This window comes from Grampus griseus (assembly GCF_964374135.1).
Source record: "Grampus griseus genome assembly, chromosome: 2".
Taxonomy (NCBI): domain Eukaryota; kingdom Metazoa; phylum Chordata; class Mammalia; order Artiodactyla; family Delphinidae; genus Grampus; species Grampus griseus.
In genome coordinates, this window is record NC_139018.1 from 15166915 (window position 1) to 15188999 (window position 22085).

General features: G+C 36.5%; 1 protein-coding gene across 2 annotated transcripts in view; it reads left to right on the forward strand.

Annotated features, from left to right (window-relative positions):
* EML5 (EMAP like 5) overlaps window positions 1-22085 on the forward strand; it is a gene marked incomplete at both ends in the record, with an annotated part of 169978 nt that overhangs the window by 104332 nt on the left and 43561 nt on the right. For both annotated transcript variants that reach the window (XM_082681679.1, XM_082681680.1), the window contains 7 exons: window positions 760-871; window positions 1952-2079; window positions 6412-6553; window positions 17635-17787; window positions 18510-18641; window positions 19687-19775; window positions 20570-20746. In XM_082681679.1, coding sequence (XP_082537805.1) covers window positions 760-871; window positions 1952-2079; window positions 6412-6553; window positions 17635-17787; window positions 18510-18641; window positions 19687-19775; window positions 20570-20746 — 933 coding nt within the window. The remainder of the gene's footprint in view (window positions 1-759; window positions 872-1951; window positions 2080-6411; window positions 6554-17634; window positions 17788-18509; window positions 18642-19686; window positions 19776-20569; window positions 20747-22085) is intronic.

Here is a 22085-nt window from a genome sequence, read left to right on the forward strand (position 1 = left end):
ATTCTGAGTCAAAAATTGTTTAGGTACTTTATATGTTATCACCATATCCTGTGAGGTAGCTGTCATTATTTTTTAATAAATTTATTTGTTTATTTTTGGCTGTGTTGGGTTTTCGTTGCTGCGTGTGGGCTTTCTCTAGTTGTGGCGAGCGGGGGCTACTCTTCGTTGCAGTGCGCAGGCTTCTTATTGCGGTGGCTTCTCTTGTTGCAGAGCACAGGCTCTAGGCATGTGGGCTTCAGTAGTTGCAGCATGCAGGCTCAGTAGTTGTGGCTCACGGGCTCTGGAGCACAGGCTCAGTAGTTGTGGCACATGAGCTTAGTTGCTCCGCAGCATGTGGGATCTTCCCAGACCAGGGCTCAAACCCGTGTCGCTTGCATTGGCAGGCAGATTCTTAACCACTGAGCCACCAGGGAAGTCCCGTAGCTATTATTATTATCCCCTCTTTTTAAAGGATGGGATTATGAAGCCTCCAGGAGAAGGTGCTGAAAGTGGTAGAGCTACTTTATGGTTCTAAATTGCAAACTGTGTTTTTAAAGTCCTATTCTAAAAGTAGAATGTTTTGTGTCATGGTAAATATTTTTGCAAATTCCATGTTGATGTTTAAAAAAACATAATGGATTCTATGCTAATTTCTGTTTTTTTACAAGCTGTAACTTTTGGCTATAAATATTCTTTCCTCCAGAGTTTTTCAATATAAAAGAAGGTTATTATTTTTTAAATATTTAGATCTTCATTAACTTAAAACTTTTACTTTTGTAGGGATTCGTAACTGGAGGGAAAGATGGGGTAGTAGCTCTTTGGGATGACTCCTTTGAAAGATGTCTCAAGACCTATGCTATAAAAAGAGCTGCTTTGGCCCCAGGATCTAAAGGTGATTTGAGATTTTGAGATTTGTAGGAAAAAAGATTAATTGCTTATTAACATGGTGGGCACTGAGGTGGAGCACGTAAGGTATATTTTTCCTTCTTTACTAGACAGGCATCAGAGTTCAGTAAGAGAAGCGACTTAACTGGATGCCAGAATCATTGCTGTCCTTTCAAAATCTATTTTCAGTGATACGCATAGTAATATATAAACAAATACAAGATTATCAATGTTAATTTTTCAAAGAAAATCGCCATGTGAGTGTCACATTTTCCACCAGTCAGGGTATTGTTTTCAAACTTGGCCTTTTGTTTCATCTTAGTGTTTTGTTGACTCTCCCTCTCTAGCCTTGCAGGCCCTTCTTCCTTTACCCTTTCTCATGGTGCGTTAAGGCACTACAGCACTCTGTCTCTGGCCTCCAGGCCTTCCTGTATGCTGTCACTTTTGCCTAGAATTTTCCCTTTCTCCTCCCTCCTGCTTCCTCCAGTTTCTTGACCATATGCTCATTTTTCAGATCTCAAACACTGTTTCTTCTAGAATGATTCCTTACACTCCCATCCCCTCTCCCCCTCACAAAAGGTTGAATTCCCTTTTGTTCCATTTTCAATATGCTCCTCACACAAGGTCTGTTTTCCTCTTTGTGTGCTCTGTGAGGGCAGAAGCTTGGCTCTATCACGTTTACCAGTATATCTCTGAAGTCTGCCTAGGGTACAGTAAACATAAATGAATTAATCTTAAATCAAATTGAATTAAAATTACTAACCAGAATATTGTACATGCTCTAAGAGGGTCAGGAGGTGGATGAGGAGCAAATGTAAAAGGAAAATAAACAGCTGTCAGACTGGTAGTAGGGGATCTGGAATAATATAGAATCATGGAATTGTAGCATATAAATGGTACTTACTTTTGAGATTAGTAAATTGAATGATTGGGGAAAATGTGGTACATTTATTAGAATACTTAAAATATAGGAGAAAGCAACCGTGTAACATGATTTGCATTGTCAAAATAGCATCATTGGCAATATATACACCCTTGTATTATAGTAACTTCATACCTAGAAGAACATCTCCGTTTAACATTTTAGGTCTTCTCTTGGAAGATAACCCATCTATACGTGCCATATCATTAGGACATGGTCATCTTTTAGTTGGTACAAAGAATGGTGAAATACTAGAAGTGGATAAAAGTGGCCCAATAACACTTCTGGTCCAGGTAATTTTAAATGTTAATATGCTTTCTTTTCCCTTTGTATACAGTTGATTCAATACATAAGAGCCAGAAGTTGGCAGTGGTGAAAAATAATGTTAAATTATTTAGGGAAATATTTGTTAATGTTAATATTTACAAAACATAAATTTAATCATAGTTAAATGAGTAGTATCTGTAAATAATATGCACATTATCATGTAGAATAATTGCCAATATTTTCAGTAATTTCTTATTGCAAAGCAAGAAACCAATGGAAAGAAAAGCGAGTTGTAATTAATTTAACCCAGTCCATTTATTTCATATTTAATTTTATTTCTTTGAAGTACATTTGTTGACCCTAAGGCAGTTGTTTTCCTATGAAACTCTTCAGTTTAGTTCATTCTTTCTCAAGTTTCTAACTTAGAAAAGTAAAAAATGAATGTACGCTAAAATTTTACTGCTGAAAACATTTATCCGTGAAAATATGTTAGTGATTTTGAAAATCCAGAAGTACACACTTTGTGTGGCAGAAATATAACATAAAACAGCAGGATTAGCTAATCCTTAACATTTCCATCAGGAATGCTGTATTAATTTTCAGGTTTACATTTCCTATGTATATTATGGTTTTTGATACTATAAAACACAGCAGGTGAAGTAGTATTTACTCTAATGAAAAATTGTCCTCATGCAACTCTGTATAGTAACACATTTTGGGTTTGCCTTTTACCCTGAAAAAGAATTATGTTCTTTCTTAATACAGACTGATTTCTTCTCCAACCCCCCACTTCACTCCTGTTAAGACACCAAAGAGCACATGTAGATGAGAACATTGCACATGCTTTAAGGTTAACATAATATCCTGATGTAACAAGGAGAATTTGTAAGCAAATAAAAAAACATTTTATATTAAATTAACTGTCAAACTTTCATGTCTTACTCTTTAATTTCAGTCACATGATGTTCCTTTAAAGTAAAAAGATGTTAGAGTCATGGTGTTTAACGCATTTATGGTCTCTTGGAAAATATAAACACAAATACACTTTTACAGATGAATCCATAGATGGACCTATTCAAAAATACAATTTCATAATTGTAAGAAGAGATTTTTAGAAGTCATAAATGACATTATTTTTTTAATATTTATTATAAAGTTTAAGATTTCACATATCTACTCTCTCCTAAATGTCAGGAACAAGACAGGATACCAGGTCTCACCATTACTGTCCAACATTGTATGTGAGGTCTTAGCCAGTCCAGTAAAACAAAACAAAACAGAAAACAATTAAAGGTGTACATGTTGGAAGCAAATGGATGACGCTGGATGGATATCAGTATTTGCGGATATTATAACCCTATGCCTTGAATATTCAAGAGAATAAACTGAAAAATTATTAGAGCTAATTAAAGAGTCCTACAAATTGCATATATGCAAAGTCAACATGTAAAAGTCAGTAGTATTTCTACATATCGCAATGATCAGCTAACACATATGACACAAAATGGTACTCACAAAGAAAACTATATAGTAACCAGAAATAAAGATGGCTAAAAATATGCAAGACGTGTATTAAGAAAACTATAAAATTGTACTAAACGCATAAAAGCTGTAAATAAATTCTGTATGATCATAATCCATATCCTAATGAGATTTTTCACAAATTCTGGAAAGATTTTGTTTAATCATCTAGAAGAGAAACTATTCAAAAATAGTCAAGAAATTTTTGAGAAACTCTCTGTGCTAGAAATAAAGATAATATAAAACTAGTAATTAAAAGTGCGGGAATGTATGTACACAGTAGAAGTGCATTCATGTATATACCAAAAAAAACCACGTACAACAATGTTTGTAGCAGCAGTATTCTGTGGATCAGTTTGGGGACTAGCGCCTCTTAACAATATTAAATCTTCTGATCCATGAACATGGATCTCTCCATTTATTTAGATCTTCCTTAACTTTTTTCAACAATGTTCTATAGTTTTCAGTGTACATGTCTTGTAGTTATTTTGTTAAAATAACTTACCTCATATTACTTCTAATAGTTTTTTGGTGAATTTTTTAGGGTTTTCTGTATACTGTAAGAGATTATGTCATCTGCAAATAGAGATAGTTTTACTTCTCCCTTTCCAATCTGGGTGCCTGTTATTTCCTTTTCTTACCTAATTATGCTGCCTGGAACTGCCAGTACTATGTTGAACAGAAGTAATGAGAGTAAAGATCCTTGTCTTGTTTCTGATTTTAGGGAGGAAGCATCCAGTCTTTTACCATTAAGTATAATGGTAACTGTGGATTTTTCATCTTTGCCCTTTATCAGGTTGAGGAATTACTCTTTTATTCCTAGTTTGTTGCTTATTTTTATCATAAAAGATTGTGTCACATATATATGGAATCTAAAAAAAAAATGGTTCTGAAGAACCTAGAGACAGGACAGGAATAAAGAGGCAGACGTAGAGAATGGACTTGAGGACACAGGGACGGGGAAGGGTAAGCTGGTACGAAGTGAGAGAGTGGCATGGACGTGTATACACTACCAAATATAAAATAGATAGCTAGTGGGAAGCAGCCGCATAGCGCAGGGAGATCAGCTCGGTGCTTTGTGTCCACCTAGAGGGCTGGGATGAGGAGAGTGGGAGGGAGACGCAAGAGGGAGGAGATATGGGGATATATGTATATGTATAGCTGATTCACTTTGTTATACAGCAGCAACTAACACAACAACCTAAAGAAATTATACTCCAGTAAAGATGTTAAAAAAAAAAAGATTGTGTCATTTGTCAAAAGCAATTAGTATATTGCATTAATTGATTTTGGGATTTTAAACCAACCTTTCATCCCTGGGACTAATCCCACTTGGTCATGGTATATAATTCTTTTTATATGTTGTTGGAATAAGTTTGCTAGTATTTTGTTGAGGATTTTAGCATCCATGTTTATAAGGGATATTGGTCTGTAGTTTTTTGTGATGTGTCTGGTTTTGGTATCAGGATAATATTGGCTCCATAAAATGATTTAGGAAGTATTCTGTCCTCTTTGATGGCCTCTTTCCCTAACCACATCCAGCTGTTAAACTCTATTAATTGCTCACTGATTATTGTTTCCAGCATTTTCCTGGAGAATAAATTCCTTTACAGGCTAAACCAATCAAATTCAGGCTTCTTAAAAGGGACAGTTCCCTAGGTTACTGTTTGAGATTTGTTCTGAAGTCAAGCAGTCTCTTCCCGTTGTCTATGAGATTTTCCTGTTTTTCCTAGACAGACTAGCTGGCCTTCATTTTAGACATGTCCAGTGAGTCTGTCAGTTGCCTCCCAATTAACTTTCATAACAACCTCCATTGTTTTCAAGAGCACCTTTAGGCTTCAACTTTTCCACGTTGTAGTAAATGAAGTCAGTTGCTTTGAAAAGCGGCTAGGAGCTGTTTTATGGCTTGCTTCTCTCTCTCTCCCGGAAAAATTTCTGATCCAGGGCTCTGTAGTTGAGGGTGAAAACAGTGGAATGCTTCCTTTTTCTGAGTGTCCGTTGCTTTAGATCTCAGTGCTCAGTTGGTGGGGAGGGAGCAAGTAGCCTCAGGTCTTCTTGAGTTGACATTGAGGCCCCAGTATTCTTACTGGCCACTGCACCTAAGATAGAGCCTCCATCTCAGAATAGGGGGTGGATAGAAGGAGGGAGCTCCCACCTCTCAGCAGCAATCACCAAGAATTTAGCCTCAATAACAGGTAGCTGGGGGAGGATGAGAAATGCTGACCCCTGCCCCTTCTGGGAAGAAAGCTCCCCTAGTGGCTGGGGAGAGAGACAACCCTTGTTCTTGGTTACATCAATCTGGTATGGAGTTTTCATGTCAGTGAGTGGGGAAGAGGGAGAAAAGGGGTGTCTCGGTTCAAATACAGCAAACTCACTGTTCTTACTGAATTTTAGCAGATTTTCTTGAGTAAATGTTTCTTCATTTGTTCTATTTCCTCGAAACCATTTCCAGAGACTTAATTTTTTTTTTAATAATTTCTACCAGTTTCACTGGTGCACAGGTCTGCAGTACTCCCTTACTTTGTCATGCAGGAAGTCCCTCCTGTATGACAATTATTAGCATTCCAGGGCAGCCAATTCCTATTTTCTCTACATTAAATGTTGTAGGATTTTGAAGCTAATTTTCAGCAGCAACTTGATTATATTGTAACTGTGGAGATAAAACTGTTACGAAGTTATTTTAAGGTGTATTCCAAAGATAAAGAGAAAAGTTTTATTAGATTTATCTATTATTCATTATCCTATCATTATTATATATTATTGAATGTTGTCTTCAGTTTTCTTCTAAATACAAGTATCTTTAGGTTAAATTGATCTTAACTATGTTTTATTTACAGGGACACATGGAAGGAGAGGTGTGGGGTTTGGCTACACATCCTTATCTGCCCATCTGTGCTACTGTAAGTGATGATAAGACCTTAAGAATATGGGATCTCTCTCCTAGTCATTGTATGTTGGCTGTCCGGAAACTTAAAAAAGGTAAGTGCCTCTCAGACTTGAGCATAGATCAAATTGTCACAATTATTTAACCCTCACAAATGTAAGAAAGCAATAGTAAATATATAAAAAAGACTTAAAATATTTATTCTGTGTCTATTTGCTCATGATGGTATATGAAGAAAATTAATTATACCCGGTCTTTGCTTTATGGGACCTACTATGATCATGCCTACGCTGAGTCAGTTTTTAATATCATTTTGGAAAAAAGAATATAGGATGAAAACAGAAGCTAAGTTTTCTACCCTTTATGACTATGGATTATATATAATTCAGAATCAGAAATCAGGAAGGCCTTAACTTAAAGAGGGGTAGCAGAGTTGAGAGGAGGATATTTTGGGATGAAACAGAACTGAACACATTTGTAGGAGGTAAATGAGGCTACCCTATCAATATAGAGCGACAAGAGCTTCAATTGTTGGAGCAAGACTGTTACTATTAACTTAGGCCAGATGAGGATATACAATAGCTTCAAATTTCTTTTTTTTTTTTTTTAACATCTTTATTGGGGTATAATTGCTTTACAATGGTGTGTTAGTTTCTGCTTTATAACAAAGTGAATCAGTCATACATAAACACATGTTCCCATATGTCTTCCCTCTTGCGTCTCCCTCCCTCCCACCCTCCCTATCCCACCCGCTTCAAATTTCTTAGTAAAGTGGTAGGGAATATTATTTTATAGCATGAGGATATTGTAGGAGGAGCTCTGGCTGAAAAAGTTGGGAATTGTGACTGAAAGAAATGTGATAGCTTAAGCAGATGAAAGTAAGAATTGCTAGCAATGTAGAGACCAAGCTGAAGTTAGGTAACATGTTATAATTCAATCAGTTGATTTATTTTTGCTTCCTTATATTGACTTTTAAGTCAATAGAAGTCTATTCTCTTTTTCTAGTGCTGTTATTAAATATTTAACATATATGCTTAACTAAAAATCTGAAGTTAATCACAATCTCTGGAACTCTAGAGCTCTAGTCACTGTCCTTCCCTTTTTTTTCTTTTTTTTTTTTTTGAGTTATTGATGTTCAGCATTTTCATTCTCTGGTGTGTGTGTGTGTGTGTGTGTTGTATTCTTTTGTTTTTTTCTGAAAAACTAGGGAGAATTACCAGTGGTTGTGTACATGAACTTTCGGTGTGAAGGGTTATAGTAAGATTTCAAAACCACAGTCACACCTCTTTGTGCACAGAAAACCACTGTGTCAAAAGATTCTTTCCTTCCCAAGTCCATTGGAAGTCCTGACCAGTCAGATTTGGAACACACTTGTTTTTATTACCTATCAGATTTTCTTTCCTTTTTTAAATTGAAATATAATTGACATAGAACTTTACATTAGTTTCAGGTGCACAACATATTGATCCAATATTTGTAAATACTGTGAAATGATCACCATAATAACATGACTACACATACTTACAAATTTTTTTTTATTGTGAGAAGAACTTTTTTTTTTTTTTTTTTTTTTTTTTTTTTTTTGGCAGTACACGGGCCTCTCACTGCCGTGGCCTCTCCCACTGCGGAGCACAGGCTCCGGACGCGCAGGCCCAGCGGCCATGGCTCACGGGCCCAGCTGCTCTGCGGCATGTGGGATCCTCCCGGACCGGGCCACGAAGCCATGTCCCCTGCATCGGCAGGCGGACCCTCAACCACTGTGCCACCAGGGAAGCCCGAGAAGAACTTTTAAGATCTACTCTCTCAGCAGCTTCCAGCTATGCAATACTGTATTACTAACTGAAGTCACCATGCTGTACATTACATGTCTATGACTTCTTTACTTTATAGCTGGAAATTTGTACCTCTTGACCCCCTTCACCCATTTTGCCCACCCCCCACTGGCAACCACCAGTCTGTTCTCTGTATCTTTGAGCTTTTTTTTTTAGATTCCATATATAAGTGGGATATGGTATTTGTCTTTCTCTGTTTGATTTATTTCACTTAGCATAATGCCCTCAGTGCCCATCCATGTTGTTGCAAATGGCAAGAGTTTATTCTTTTTTATGGCTGAGTAATCTTACAGTGTGTATGTATGCATATATATGTATATACATACAGACATATCTATACCACATTTTCTTTATCCATTCATGCATTCGTGGACACGTGGGTTGTTTCCATATCTTGGCTATTGTAAATAATGCTGCAGTGAACATGAGGGTTGATATACCTTTTGACTTAGTGTTTTTGTTTTCTTCGGATAAATACCCAGGAGTGTAACTTTTTGAGGATCTCTGTTTGTTTTTTTAACCTCCCTTCAATTGGACATTATTATTGTTTCATGCAGTGTTTACTTAGATTTATCTATGCTTATGCATTTCTTTGTTCACCTTTTCTTCTTGTATCTCAAACTTTTTCTTTTGTCATTTTCTTCTAAAATACAGTTTTAGAATATCCATAATAAGGACTTGTTGGAAATTCTCTCATCTTCCTCTGGATGAACCAGTGGCATATAAGACTAGGACAGTGGGAGTGGTCTATTTTGGCAGGAGAAATATTTTATCACTGACATTGCAATTCTTTAAAAGCAAAAGAAATTTTATTCAGTTTTATTGTTTTAAAATTTTTGATTGGCAATATATTGCCCCTCGGGGGAACTGTTTCCACTGCCCTGCCCTTGGTATACTACTAGTCTGAACATGTTTTCATTTTTTACTCTCATTCTTGAATGCTAATTTAACTGCTTCTAGAGTTCTTGATTCAGAATTATTATTCCTATGGTTTCCATTGTTCTCTTTTACATCGTTCTGCAGTTCTGAGGTTTAATAACATTGTGCATGTATGTGGTTTATTATTTATTTATTCTATTTAGGATTTGTTGTGTTTCCTGAATCTTTGGACTTATATCTTATATCAGACCAGAAAAAATGTCTACCAGTATTACTGGCTCCTTCTAGGAGTAGATCTTTATATTAGGTTGTAGAGAAAAGTCATGATTCTGTATTTTTGTTTTTAAATATTCTTCTATACTCACTTCATTTTTCCTTCATCATCATTAATTCAAGAGGAAGACAAGTGGATTTTCATAACCTTAAAGGGACATGTATGGTTCATAACCTTAAAGGGACATGCTGGTTGACGTAATTATAACAAAATACTGAAGTCATAGTGGTTTAAATATTATAAAACACAGTTATCTCTTTCAAACATTCAGTAAGTAAATACTGTTTTCTTCAGAAAATGAACATGCAAGGATTATGGTCCTGAGGCTTAACATTTTATAACTAAGACATTTTTTTATTTTATTTGTATTTTTGGCTGTGTTGGATCTTTGTTGGTACATGCGGGCTTTCTCTAGTTGCAGCGAGTGGGGGCTACTCTTCATTGTGGTGCTCAGGCTTCTCATTGTGGTAGCTTCTCTTGTTGCAGAGCATGGGCTCAAGGTGCGCGGGCTTCAGTAGTTGCAGCACGCAGGCTCTAGAGTGCAGGCTCAGTAGCTGTGGCGCACGGGCTTAGTTGCTCCGCGGCAGCGGCATGTGGGATCTTCCCGGACCAGGGCTTGAACCCGTGTCCCCTGCATTGGCAGGCGGATTCTTAACTATTGCACCACCAGGGAAGCCCTAAGTCGTTATAGTTAATATAAACTATCCTATGAAAATTTTGCCAAATTATCCAATTTTATGGTAACTAGTTATAGAATAACCAAAGTATAAATATGCAACATGAATTAATGTCTGAATTCTTAATGTGTATAAAGTCAGTATTTTCCAAATATTTGCTAGCCTTTGCACTTTTCTGTATAATGACATATTGGAAAATTCCTGTTAAAAACTCTTATTTATGGCTTTAGCTTTTAACTATAATCAAACCTGAATTTTTTCCTCCACCCCCACCCCCCACTACTCTTGCAACCACTAATCTGTTCTCTGTATCAGTTCATGTACCTTTTGGCCATTTGTATGTCTTCTTTGAAAAAATGTCAGTTCGGATCTTTTGCTCATTTTTAAATCAATGTGGTTTTTTTGCTGTTGAGTTTTATGAGTTCTTTATTTATTTTGGATATTAATCCCTTACCTGATATATAATTTGCAATTATTTTTCCAGTTCAGTAGGTTGCCTTTTCATTTTGTTGATGGTTTTCTTTCCTGTGCAGAAGCTTTATAGTTTGATGTAGTCCCACTTGTTTATTTTTGTTTTTGTTGTTCTTGCTTTTGCTGTCAGTCAGAAAATCATTGCCAAGATCTATGTCAAGGAGCTTAACACCTAAGTTTTCCTCTAGGAGTTCTGTGGTTTCATATCTTATATTCAAGTCTTCAGTCCGTATTGAGTTAATTTTTGTGTGTGGTATAAGATAGTGGTCCAGTTTCATTCTTTTGCATGTGGCTGTTCTAGTTTCCCAACACAGTTTATTGAAGAAGCTCTCCTTTCCCCATTGTACATTCTTGACTTCTTTTGTAAGTTAATTGACCATGTGCACATGGGTTTATTTCTGGGCTCTCTATTCTGTTCCAGTGATCTGTGCATCTGTTTTTATGCCAGTATCATGCTGTTTTGATTACTATGGCTTTGTACTATAGTTTGAAATCAGGGAGTGTGACGCCTCCAGTTTTGTTCTTCTTTCTCAAGATTGCTTTGTCTACTCGGGGTATTTTGTAGTGCCATACAAATTGTAAGATTATTAGTTCTGTATCTGAAAACTGCCAGTGGAATTTTGATAGGGATTACATCGAATCTCTAGATTGCTTAGGGTAGTGTAGATATTTTACTAATCCATGAGCATGGATTGTCACACACCTGTTGATAGACATTATAAAGTTCCATAGGAATTGTGGGTTCAACTCTGTGCCTTCTAGGCCCTCAGCCTCTTTCTCCTCCAATGTAGTGTGTTTCAAAATAAGAAATCATCATCATACATATTTTTTTGTATTGTATATGTCAAACCAAACTGTCAACCAGTTATTTTATCTTCTACAGCAGAATTGCCTCACAGTCAATTAGTTATGTACCAAAGATGTTTGCGGCAAAATGTCTATGGCAAAGAAGCTTACAGCAAAAATACTTGATATGATTAGATATAATAGTGAGAAGAACCATTCCCACCTCCACCTCTTGATTTCCAGACCCATGTATTCTGCCTGTGAGGTAGACAGCACCATATAATGGTCTATGCTGTGAAGCATATACCACATCCTATAAGACAAAACTCTGGTCTTTCAAGATACTGTTTCCCAAAAGGTGCTATAAATTAGTTTTCAGTAAGCCATTCCATCATTCTGTTAGTAGCCCTCGGTGGGTGATGAGGGTATGTGATAAAATTAGTTAATTCCATGGGTATGAGCTGAATGCTGCACATCCTTCGCTCTGAAATGAGTTCCTTTATCAGAAACACGGAATTCAGTGATGGTGGATAAGGTATCCTGTGTGTCCACAGGTGGTGGTGCTAGCAGAAGCACTGTGAATAGGGAAGGTGAATCCAAAGTTCATGTGTATTCCAGTGAGGATGACTCTTTGTCCTCTCCATAATGGAAGAGGTCCAGTGTAATCAGCATGCCACCAGGTGTCTGGCTAGTTTCCCTGGGGAATGGTGCCATATCAGAGGTTCAGTTGTTCTCTACTGTTAGCAGGTTGGACACTCAGCAGTAGTGGTAGCAAGATCAGCCTCTGTAAAGAAAAGTCCATGTTTTTTTAACCCGAGCATAGACTCTGTCCTTGCCACCTTTGGCTCACTAAGCAAGTGCTAGCTGGCTAGGAAAAGAGGCTGCCTGATGTCCATAGAGCATATTATTTTGACCATTATTGAGAACCTCCTCTGCAGTGGATGCCCTTATTGGGCTTTCCCTAGGCCACAAAAATCTTCACAGCCTATGCCCTTTCTGAGAGTTTTACGCACAAATCTATTTTCTAGATTTCCTTGTCTCTGATCTTCCAATCCTGTTTCTTCCATCCCTGATTGTTCATTCAAATAGTTAACAGTGGCTAATGAATCAGTGTAAATCTGTCTATCTAGTTGTCTCTCACTACAAAAGTGGTAAACCAGATGTACTGCTTGAAGGGCTGCCCGCTGGGAAGTTTTACTTTTACTGCTGTCCTTCAGGGTCACCCCTGAGTGGGGCTATGATGCTTTCAGGCAGGTACCAACATATTGTGTTGGAACATCTGTAAGTCTGGCTCGGATTTTTTCTTCCTCAGTCAGCTGATCATAATGAACACCTATGAGGCCATAGGTGTAGATTGAGAGAGAGAAGAGGCCTTGCACTATAGGATTTATTGCTGAAAGATTCTGAGCCACCTGTTGTTCATATAAATTACTTGTAACTTCCAGATCTCTCTAAGCCTGGTCTTTTCTATTCTGTGTCCAGTTGATGACAGATTGCTGTTGTGTACACCCAGTCAGTGGCTAGGTTGGTCATGTAGCTTTCAGTTCATGAAAGAAAGCTCAGGACATACAGTCACCTGATATCCCATAGTTAGGCATTTACTTACTGTCTAATAAGACCTAGTAGCAATCCAGAAACTACTTCTCAAAAGGAAAATAGTTATCTGTAAAGGAGGGCATGGAATTTCTCCCAGTCCGAAGTATGCTTCTTTGGTAGCTTTCCAGAGGTTCCATACAGCATCCCTATTTACTATAGACACTTGGAGTATCATTGAATCTGCTTGATCATAAGACCAAAGTGGAAGATCAGCTTGCCTTCTCTTGTTCTGGTCCCCACTGGAAGCTTATAAGTGGCTTGATAGATGGAGAGAGCAGCTCACTCAAATGTGGTATGTGTTGCTTTCCAAAAGGCCTACCAAGCATTCTGCTCCTTTTGTTCGTGGTAGGTGATGGGAGGTGTAGCAACTTGTCTTTCAGTTGGAGGGAATGTCTTGACATATTCCAGATCATTGGATCCACAGAAACTTCACTGAGGTGGCAGGGTTCCTGAATTTTTGTGGGAATTATCTGCCACTCTCTTGATTCACTTCTGTCTTACTAAGGCATCTAAAGTATTATGCTTGTTGCTTCCTGCTCCCCAGATCCATTCAGCATAATGTCATCAATGTAGTGGACCATTGAGATGTTTTATGGAATGTCAAGATGATCAGGATCTCTGTGGACTGTATTATGGCAAAGAACAGGAGAGTTGAAATAGCCCTGAGGCAAGGATTTGAAGGTGTCCACAGATACAAGCCAGGTAAAAGCAAACTGCTTCTGGTGGTCTTTACAAATTGGTATGGAGATAAAAGCATTAACCAGGGCAATAACTGCAGCGAAATGCTAGGGACTGTGTTAATTTGTTCTAGTAAAGATCTGGAAGAGTAGCTTCAATTAGAATCATAACCTGATTAAATTTATTATCCAGAGTTATTAGCTAAAATCCATCTTATTTCAGTACAGACCAAACAAGCAAAGATGATGTGATAGGTATTCTTACCCCTGCATATTTCACGTCCTTGGTAATGTCACTGATTTTTGCAATTCTCAGGCTTATGGTTTTGTTTCTGGTTGTCTTAGTAGAGAGGAATTTCCAGGGGTTTGTACTTACTTCTTCCTGTTGTAATGACCCTTACCCCATGGATCACAGAGCCAGCCGTAGAGCATTCTACAGGTTGCCAGGTATATCTATTCAACTTCAGGAATTGGGTGGGGTCCACAGACCACCTGGGTCCACTATGATTCAAAATTGGACTTAGATTCCATCTATCACATGATCACCATAAGGCCCCACTTTTACTGCTTGTACAACAGCAGCTTTTAGTGTTCTTAAGAACTAGTGTCAGTTCAGAGCCCATGTCCAGTAATTCCTGAAAGTTTGGATCTTTCCTTTCCTTCAGTTCACAGTCATTCTACTAAGCGGCCACAGATCCTTGGAGAAAGATTTATGTTATACACTTGTGACAGTGCTACAGGGTTCTTCCTCATTGGAACTTGGCCCTCCTTCAATCAGGGGGCTCTGAGTATATGAATTGGCTTAGGTCTGAAAACTTGTTGAGAAACTGTGACTCTCCATTGTGGTGATTTAAGTCAGGTGTTTTAGCCACCAGGTCTGGAGTTTTTCCTACTTACAGATCAAACACTAATCTAGTAAGTTACTTATTTTGTTCCTGGAGACACCATGATTAATTAGCCACCAACAGAAATCTCCACAGGCCAGCACATTCTGGTTATTAGTACATCCCTGCTGCCCTTTTTGATAAAATAATCTACCTTATTTTTGTTGGTTAAGTGCTGCTGCTTGACCTCTGCTTCTCCAGGATTATCTTTTGAATCAGGGAGCCCATATTAATGGTAACATTTCCCATTCCTGACCTTTATGGGAGGACAGTCACAGAGCTTTTCAGTGATGCAGGTGCTGCCCTTAATTAATGTATTTCTCAGTGCTTTCATGAAGGGACTATTTTCTAGACTTTTTCAAGGGATGTAATTGATGGGAGGGTATGCAGTTTGCATGTGAAAAATCTCCTCCAACATTCTTACCTCCCTAGGGTTTTGGATTTCTTCCCGTATATCAGAGGTCAGCCCATACATCAACTCCAGCCCACCTCCTGATTTTATAAATCAGGTTTTATCAGAACACAGCCATGCTCATTCTTTCATGTGTTGTCTAGGTCTGCTATTGCACTACAGTAGCAGAGTTGAGTAGTCTGCAAAGCTGAAAATATTTACTCTCTGGTCCTTTAAGAAGTTTGCCAACCTCTGCCTTAGGGCATGCTGAGATTTGATCCGAGTTAGGGGTCTAGTGACAGCAAAGGAATGATTGTGATGGTTCTTCAGAAGGTTAAGCATCCTCTGCAAGGCATCTGTTTCAGAAGGTGTGTGTTCTCAGACACTGGAGAGGAAGCTATTTGCATTGGCCAGTGAAACTCCAAATAACTCAGAAGTTCAAGATTCTCAGTTTTGTCTGAGTCCAGCCAGATGCTCCCACTCCACGGTTAAGGGTTCTCTTCCCAATCAGCGGCCTAACTTTCACACAAGAAAACTTGGTGAGTGTGTGAATTCAATTGACATTGTAAATATTCAGCAATATCAGCCCTGTCAGAAATTCTTCTAGGTTTGTCTTGGAAGTTCTCTACTCAGACCATGACTCGTGCTGAGAGTTTAAAAGAACCTGCGCTTGTTACTTCTTTCTGTAAATGCTCTGTGTATTCAGTGTAATCTTTTGTACAAACACAGAACTTGTGGTCACCATTATTGTTGTAATGGTCAAGGGCAGCAGCCGCTTGGACTCCCAGGGCACTCAGCTTCAGTGGATACTTCACAGTCAACCACAGGAGATAGCTTCGTTAATTGTTATGCCAGTGCATACCTTGGATTGCTAGCATCCATTTCCCATTGACAAGGGCTCAGCACTATGCTCAAGCCCAAAGAAAGGCATGACTAAACCAGTTCTGCAAACCCCATCTTTAATGGTCTGTCTCCTGTGACCACTTCAGTACCAGTTCTGTATCAATCAGAGACAGAAACCACCCCAGTAATTTGAACAGGGAAAATTTAATATGGAGTGTTAGCTAATGAACGGTGATTTAACTACTAAAAGGTGTGAAAGAGGATTCTAAGGGGTATAGAAGTAGCAGATGCAGAAAGCAGCTACTACCCATAGGGCTAGTGGATGGTGATCAAGGAATGAACTTACAGGGTGGACCCTCCCCTCTTCCCCCAGGCTGAGATTGAGATCTCTTTGGAGAGGGCGTAGGTGCCTCAGGAACATACAACCTGCCAGTGGAAAAGAAACTTGCCGGAGGGCTGATCTAGGAGATCTGCTATGATGGCAGAGAAACCCCCCTGTTCCCCCAGTTCCTGTCCGCTAATTGATCCACTGGTTACAGCACAGCAGAAGGAAGAAAAGTCCCTTCCTTCTTCTTTGGCCTTGCAGGAACCCTCCAGCACCCTCTACTGGCCAAAACCAAGTCAACTGGCAATGGAAAAATGTCCATAGGGTCCTGCTCCAGTAATCATATAGCAGGAACAAGGAGGGTGGATTTGGAGCTGAGAGGCAATAAATTAATATCAGGCCTTCTCCAGTTTCATGGCTATAACTGCTATCTGTGTGCTGTTACCTCCCTTATGTATATCTCTAGCCTGTATATATCTTTTCCCTTGAACTCCAGAGAAGTATTAATGTATCAAACTGGCTCCTTGATGTCTTCATTTGAACTTCTCACAGGCATTCATAACAGGTACAAAACCAAACACTTGTACCTCCCCTAGTTTTTCCCATCTCAGCAAATGACATCATCAATCAAACGAAAAAATAGCCTCTACTTTTCTCTTTTTCCTACTTTACTCCCAGTTGGTCAAGGTCCTGCCATCTCGTTCTTCAAAATATATACAAATCCTACCATTTCTCACTACCTCCACTGCTGCTACCCTGCTTCAGGTCACCATCATCTCTTGACTCTTAAGTATCAGAAATCACATCCTAGATTTCTAATGTATGCTTGATAATTACATGACTGCTTATTCTCAGTTCATTCTATAACTTTACATTCTATAACAGGTGTACCCTATCCCTCCCACTCCAAACTTTATGCAAGACTTCAAAAGCCTTAGGGCTTTGAATATGCCTGCTACATCCCTTGCCGTCAAGTTAAGCCCATTTTTTGTGTTTGCCAATACAGCATTCACCCTTATTTTTTTTTAATTAATAATATTAACATCACTATTTCTTCATGTATAGTTTTGAAATATGTATAAATCTTCCGAGCTTAAACTGATAATTGCCTATTGTCAGATTTTTTTTTAATTTGAAAACATTTTTATAAAGATGACCTTATTTCTTAAATTTCTGTTTTGTTGGATAGAAACTACTAAGGTAGCAAACTCCCCGAACAACAACTTTTCCACATATATCATTGACTTTTTATGTTAGTCATCTCTCATTCTTTTCATCAGCTTAATTCCTTTTAAGGTAAATATCAGTACTCACTTTTGTTACATTCAGAAAAGGAAATGGTTTGTATTAACTCACGCTTGGAATGCCATACCATTGATCTCAATAGAAAACTTTATTATCTGCATCTTTATTTCTTTCTAATATTGATTAGAAACCATAATAAATATAGGAATCCTCTTTGAAATTAAAGTTTCCTTAAGCATATACTTTTTTTTTTAATAAAAGGAAATTACCTGATACATGCTCTCTTTCTCTTTTAGGTGGGAGATGTTGCTGTTTTTCTCCTGATGGTAAAGCTTTAGCTGTAGGTCTCAATGATGGAAGTTTCTTAATGGCAAATGCAGATACTCTGGAGGATCTTGTATCTTTTCACCACAGAAAAGACATTATTTCAGATATTCGATTTTCACCAGGTAAGATTTCATTGAAATCATACTTGATTATTAACTTGAGTATGGCAGTGAATGTATCAATGTGTGATTTTTATTAACTGTTATTTTATCTCAGAATTTTAGTTTTTTACTAGAAGAGGCAGTATAATGAGAGGTAAAAGCCCTATATTAGATCAGTGGCAAAATATCTGGCTTAGTGCCAATTCTGTCCCTAAATTTTCTGTGTGACTTGGGCCAAGGCATTTCTTTGAGCTTCATTTTCCTCATTTATAATGTAAGACAGATTGGATAACTGTTTTCATTATATTCTTAATGCTTTTGAAATTACATGAGTTTTGCTTCTTCAATTTCCATATATTCATTACCAATGACAAAACCTACTATAATACAGGATTACTAATGTTAAGGCAAAATTTACTTATGTTGGCTTACTTATATTTTTTGTAAATTTAGAGATTTTTTTTTCTGGTTACATGCAAAGAATATGAAAATTACTTTGTATATAATTTTTGATATTTTCTTTCCACTGAACTACCTCACTACATTAAAATTTTATTTAATTGTGTTAATTATAATATACATGAAAATGTTACCATTTGTCGTTTGACTCATATGTCTTGTTACAACTTAGGAAACATCTAAGAGTTCCTCCAAAAAAAAATTAAGAAAATTGACCCTAGTTGTAGAGTGTAAAAAATATTTCTAAGGGTAGAAAATTTCAAGCAAATATGTTTCTATTACAGGTTCTGGGAAATATCTTGCTGTAGCATCACATGATAGCTTTATAGATATATACAACGTAATGAGTAGTAAACGAGTAGGAACATGCAAAGGCGCTACCAGTTACATAACCCATATTGATTGGGATGTTAGAGGTAAGACTCTAAATAACTTACTATTTGATAAAAGTTTCATTTGACTTAGTATAGCTATTTTGGAGAAACAAGTAATTCAACAGATGAGTTCAAAAGCATTGTGAAAAACAAACATTATTCTCAAAATGGTTTCCACTACTTTATTTCACACCTAAAGATGAATGCTGTGAGTTTAGACTTTGCAATACTTCTAATGTAATTCAGATGATAGTACAGTAAGTGATAAATTCTTTAATTTGTAAAGTAATTTAAATATTATACAAATTTTTTTTAGTCATTTGTCCTGGTTTTGTCAGATGAGCTTGATATAAATAGTAACTGAAATTTTGGAAAATAGTTATGTTAATGAGGATTTTTTTTTTTTTAATAACAGTATTTGCCCCCACTTTTTTTTTGGCCTCGCCCCACGGCTTGCGGGATCTCAATTCCCCAACCAGGGATTGAACCCAGGCCACAGCAGTGAAAGCCTGGAATCCTAACCACTAGACCACCAGGGAACTCCCAGTTTTAATGTAATTTTCCCAGCATTCAATAAAATACATTCCCTAAAATTGTCATAGTTGTATAACATACAGAATTTAATGAGTATCTGTTTTTTAGCAGAATGCGTGGCATATGGCAATGTTTAATAATTTAGATAAATGCTAAATATTTTAAATGCTCCATTTTAGGAATTTTTGTTTCAGATAGTCACCTATATAAATCTCGTGTTGTAAATTAAAGTTTTTCCAAATGTAGTTTAACAAAATACTCTTTAAAAAAAGGTTTCAAATTTTATTTCTAGGATTTTTACGAGTAGGAATATGCAAAGGCACTACCAATTACATAACCCATATTGATTGGGATGTATAACAACAGAAATAGTTCACATATACACACACACACACACACAAATTAAGCCATTTATGAGTTTATTTACGTTATTATATATATGGTTGACTGCAGAGGGTTTAAGCTTAATTTTTCCCATAAAAGTTAAATATCATACTAACTGTATATGTATTTATATTTTATATATGTGTATATTTTAAAATTTTTTTTTAAGGGAAGCTTTTACAGGTCAACACTGGTGCTAAAGAACAGTTATTCTTTGAAGCTCCCAGAGGGAAAAAACAAACCATCCCCAGTGGAGAGGTAGGAAGATAGTAGTGCTTGTAATGTTGATATGACAGAAAGTGGTTAGAAAGCTGATGCCTATCTGGGTAAAGGAAGAGATTCTATATTAAGAAAAGAAATAAATTGCTTGCTTGTATGTCTAGCTCTTCTCTAATTACTTTCCTCAAAGGATAAGAAGCATGCAATAGCATGTAAAAGACATGCCATCTAAGATTGGAGTACTGCATGTCTGTCAGATCTTTTAGAACCCATGTGCCTAAGATGCTTATTGGCAAATTCTCGTTTGAGGGGGAAAAAAAAGAAAAAAATGTGTTTGGTTTTGTGGCTGATATATTAGCAAAATTTTTTGACATGGCCAAGGAAGAGAAGCTAAACAAATATAACGTGAAAGTAGCTTAATAAGGAGAGGGACTGTAAGTAAAATTCTTAATTTCCAGTAATGATTAATTGGAAAATATGCTTATAAACTATTAGTAGAAGTTTAGACATGAAGTGTAAGAATAAATTTCTTGATTATTCTAAAAGCAGAAAAAGTCTTATATATTATCACTGTACGTTCCGCATCTAGAATACACAGTGGATATATAATAAATACATCTTGAATAATGTTATGTTAAAATTTTTCTGTAGGAACTAGTGGACTTGGGAAGCTACAAAACCAAGACAGCTACTAATTTGTTTAACTGTTTTTATTAAAATTTTTAATTTATTTGTGACATATATTAATTACAAAGAAAAATATTCAGATTTTTTGTTGTTAATTTTTTAGGGTTAGATGTTATAACCTTAGAGCATTTTTTTTTCTTTTTTAGGTAGAAAAAATTGGTTGGGCATCATGGACAAGTGTGCTTGGTTTATGTTGTGAGGGAATTTGGCCAGTAATTGGAGAAGTCACAGATGTAACTGCCTCTTGCCTCACCAGTGACAAAACAGTCCTAGCTACTGGGGATGATTTGGGATTTGTGAAGTTATTTAGATATCCTGCTAAAGTATGTGTTTTTCTTTAATTCTCCTAATGATCATAATTATAAAAATGGTTAAAGTAATGCCCTTTCATAGCATTTCTTTTTGTAATATGAATATTACACATGGAATATGTAATGTTGTAATATGAAAGGTTCAGAATTACGTTTCCTATTCTTGACATCATATTTATAGCTTTTATCTATAGATAAAAAGTATTAGCTATAGATAATAGTAGTATTATAATTTATGAAGTAGTATTATAATTTATGATCCTATGCCTTAAGTTATATATTATATTGTACAGTTTCTCAGTATTGAGGAGTATCCATAGCCCTTTTAGAAGAAACATTCTTTTAGCCCTAATATTAAAGAATTTTAGTATTCTTTTGATTACATATATACCATTAACAGGAAATATAAACTTTTGATATTTACAACTGTAACATTTAAAATGTTCTAACAAATTAAATACAAAATACTATAAATGACACTACCTATAAAGTCAAAATAACTTTGGTTTAATGTGAATGAGTGATGTTATTTTCCTAAAACCAAACTGTAGAGATTCTTTGGAATGTGCATGCCCATGCTACTGTGTGCTGTGTGATGACTAAATTCTTTTATTGCTTTCCTTTATTCAAACCACTGGGAAACATTAGGCTTTCACTTAGCACAAAAATAAAATTCATATATCAAGTATAGATGCATTTATTTCTTAATTGTCACAAATTCAAATATATGTTGTAATCTAGTACCAACATGAACATAAATATAAATTTGAAATATGGCACTGAAATCGTGATATTCAGTGCATGGTGGTCTTAATTAACTGCTCATATGAATATTTTTAGATCAGCATCGAAATGAAAACACAAGTTTAAAAATTCCTGTAGAGAACTCAGGCACCCAAGAAAATATTTCACAAATCCTTGTTTTAGATACACTTAAGTAGTAGTACCTTCTGTATAAGAATGTGTTCCAATAGAACATTTATTAGTCAAAAACATCATTCTCAATATTCTAGATGGTATAGGAACCTTAAAAATACGTTCTAGGATATTGGTCTGCAGATTCCTTCTTCACCTTACTGTAGCAAGAACCACAAAATCTTAGGGAAGCTACCTTCTTACAGTGTTTTGATGACAGATTCACCTTCTATTTCAGCTAATTTTTATTAAGAGTCTTCATTTCCAAAGAATTCACTGATTTAGCTATTACTGTGTTTTGTATATTTAAGACATTTCTTATTTTAACACCCTTGAAAAGATGTCCATCTAAAACCTGCTTATGATATGTTGATCTGAAATTTACTTATGAAATTTGGTAATGCTAGTGTTTAGATTTAAAAGTTGCCAGTATCTA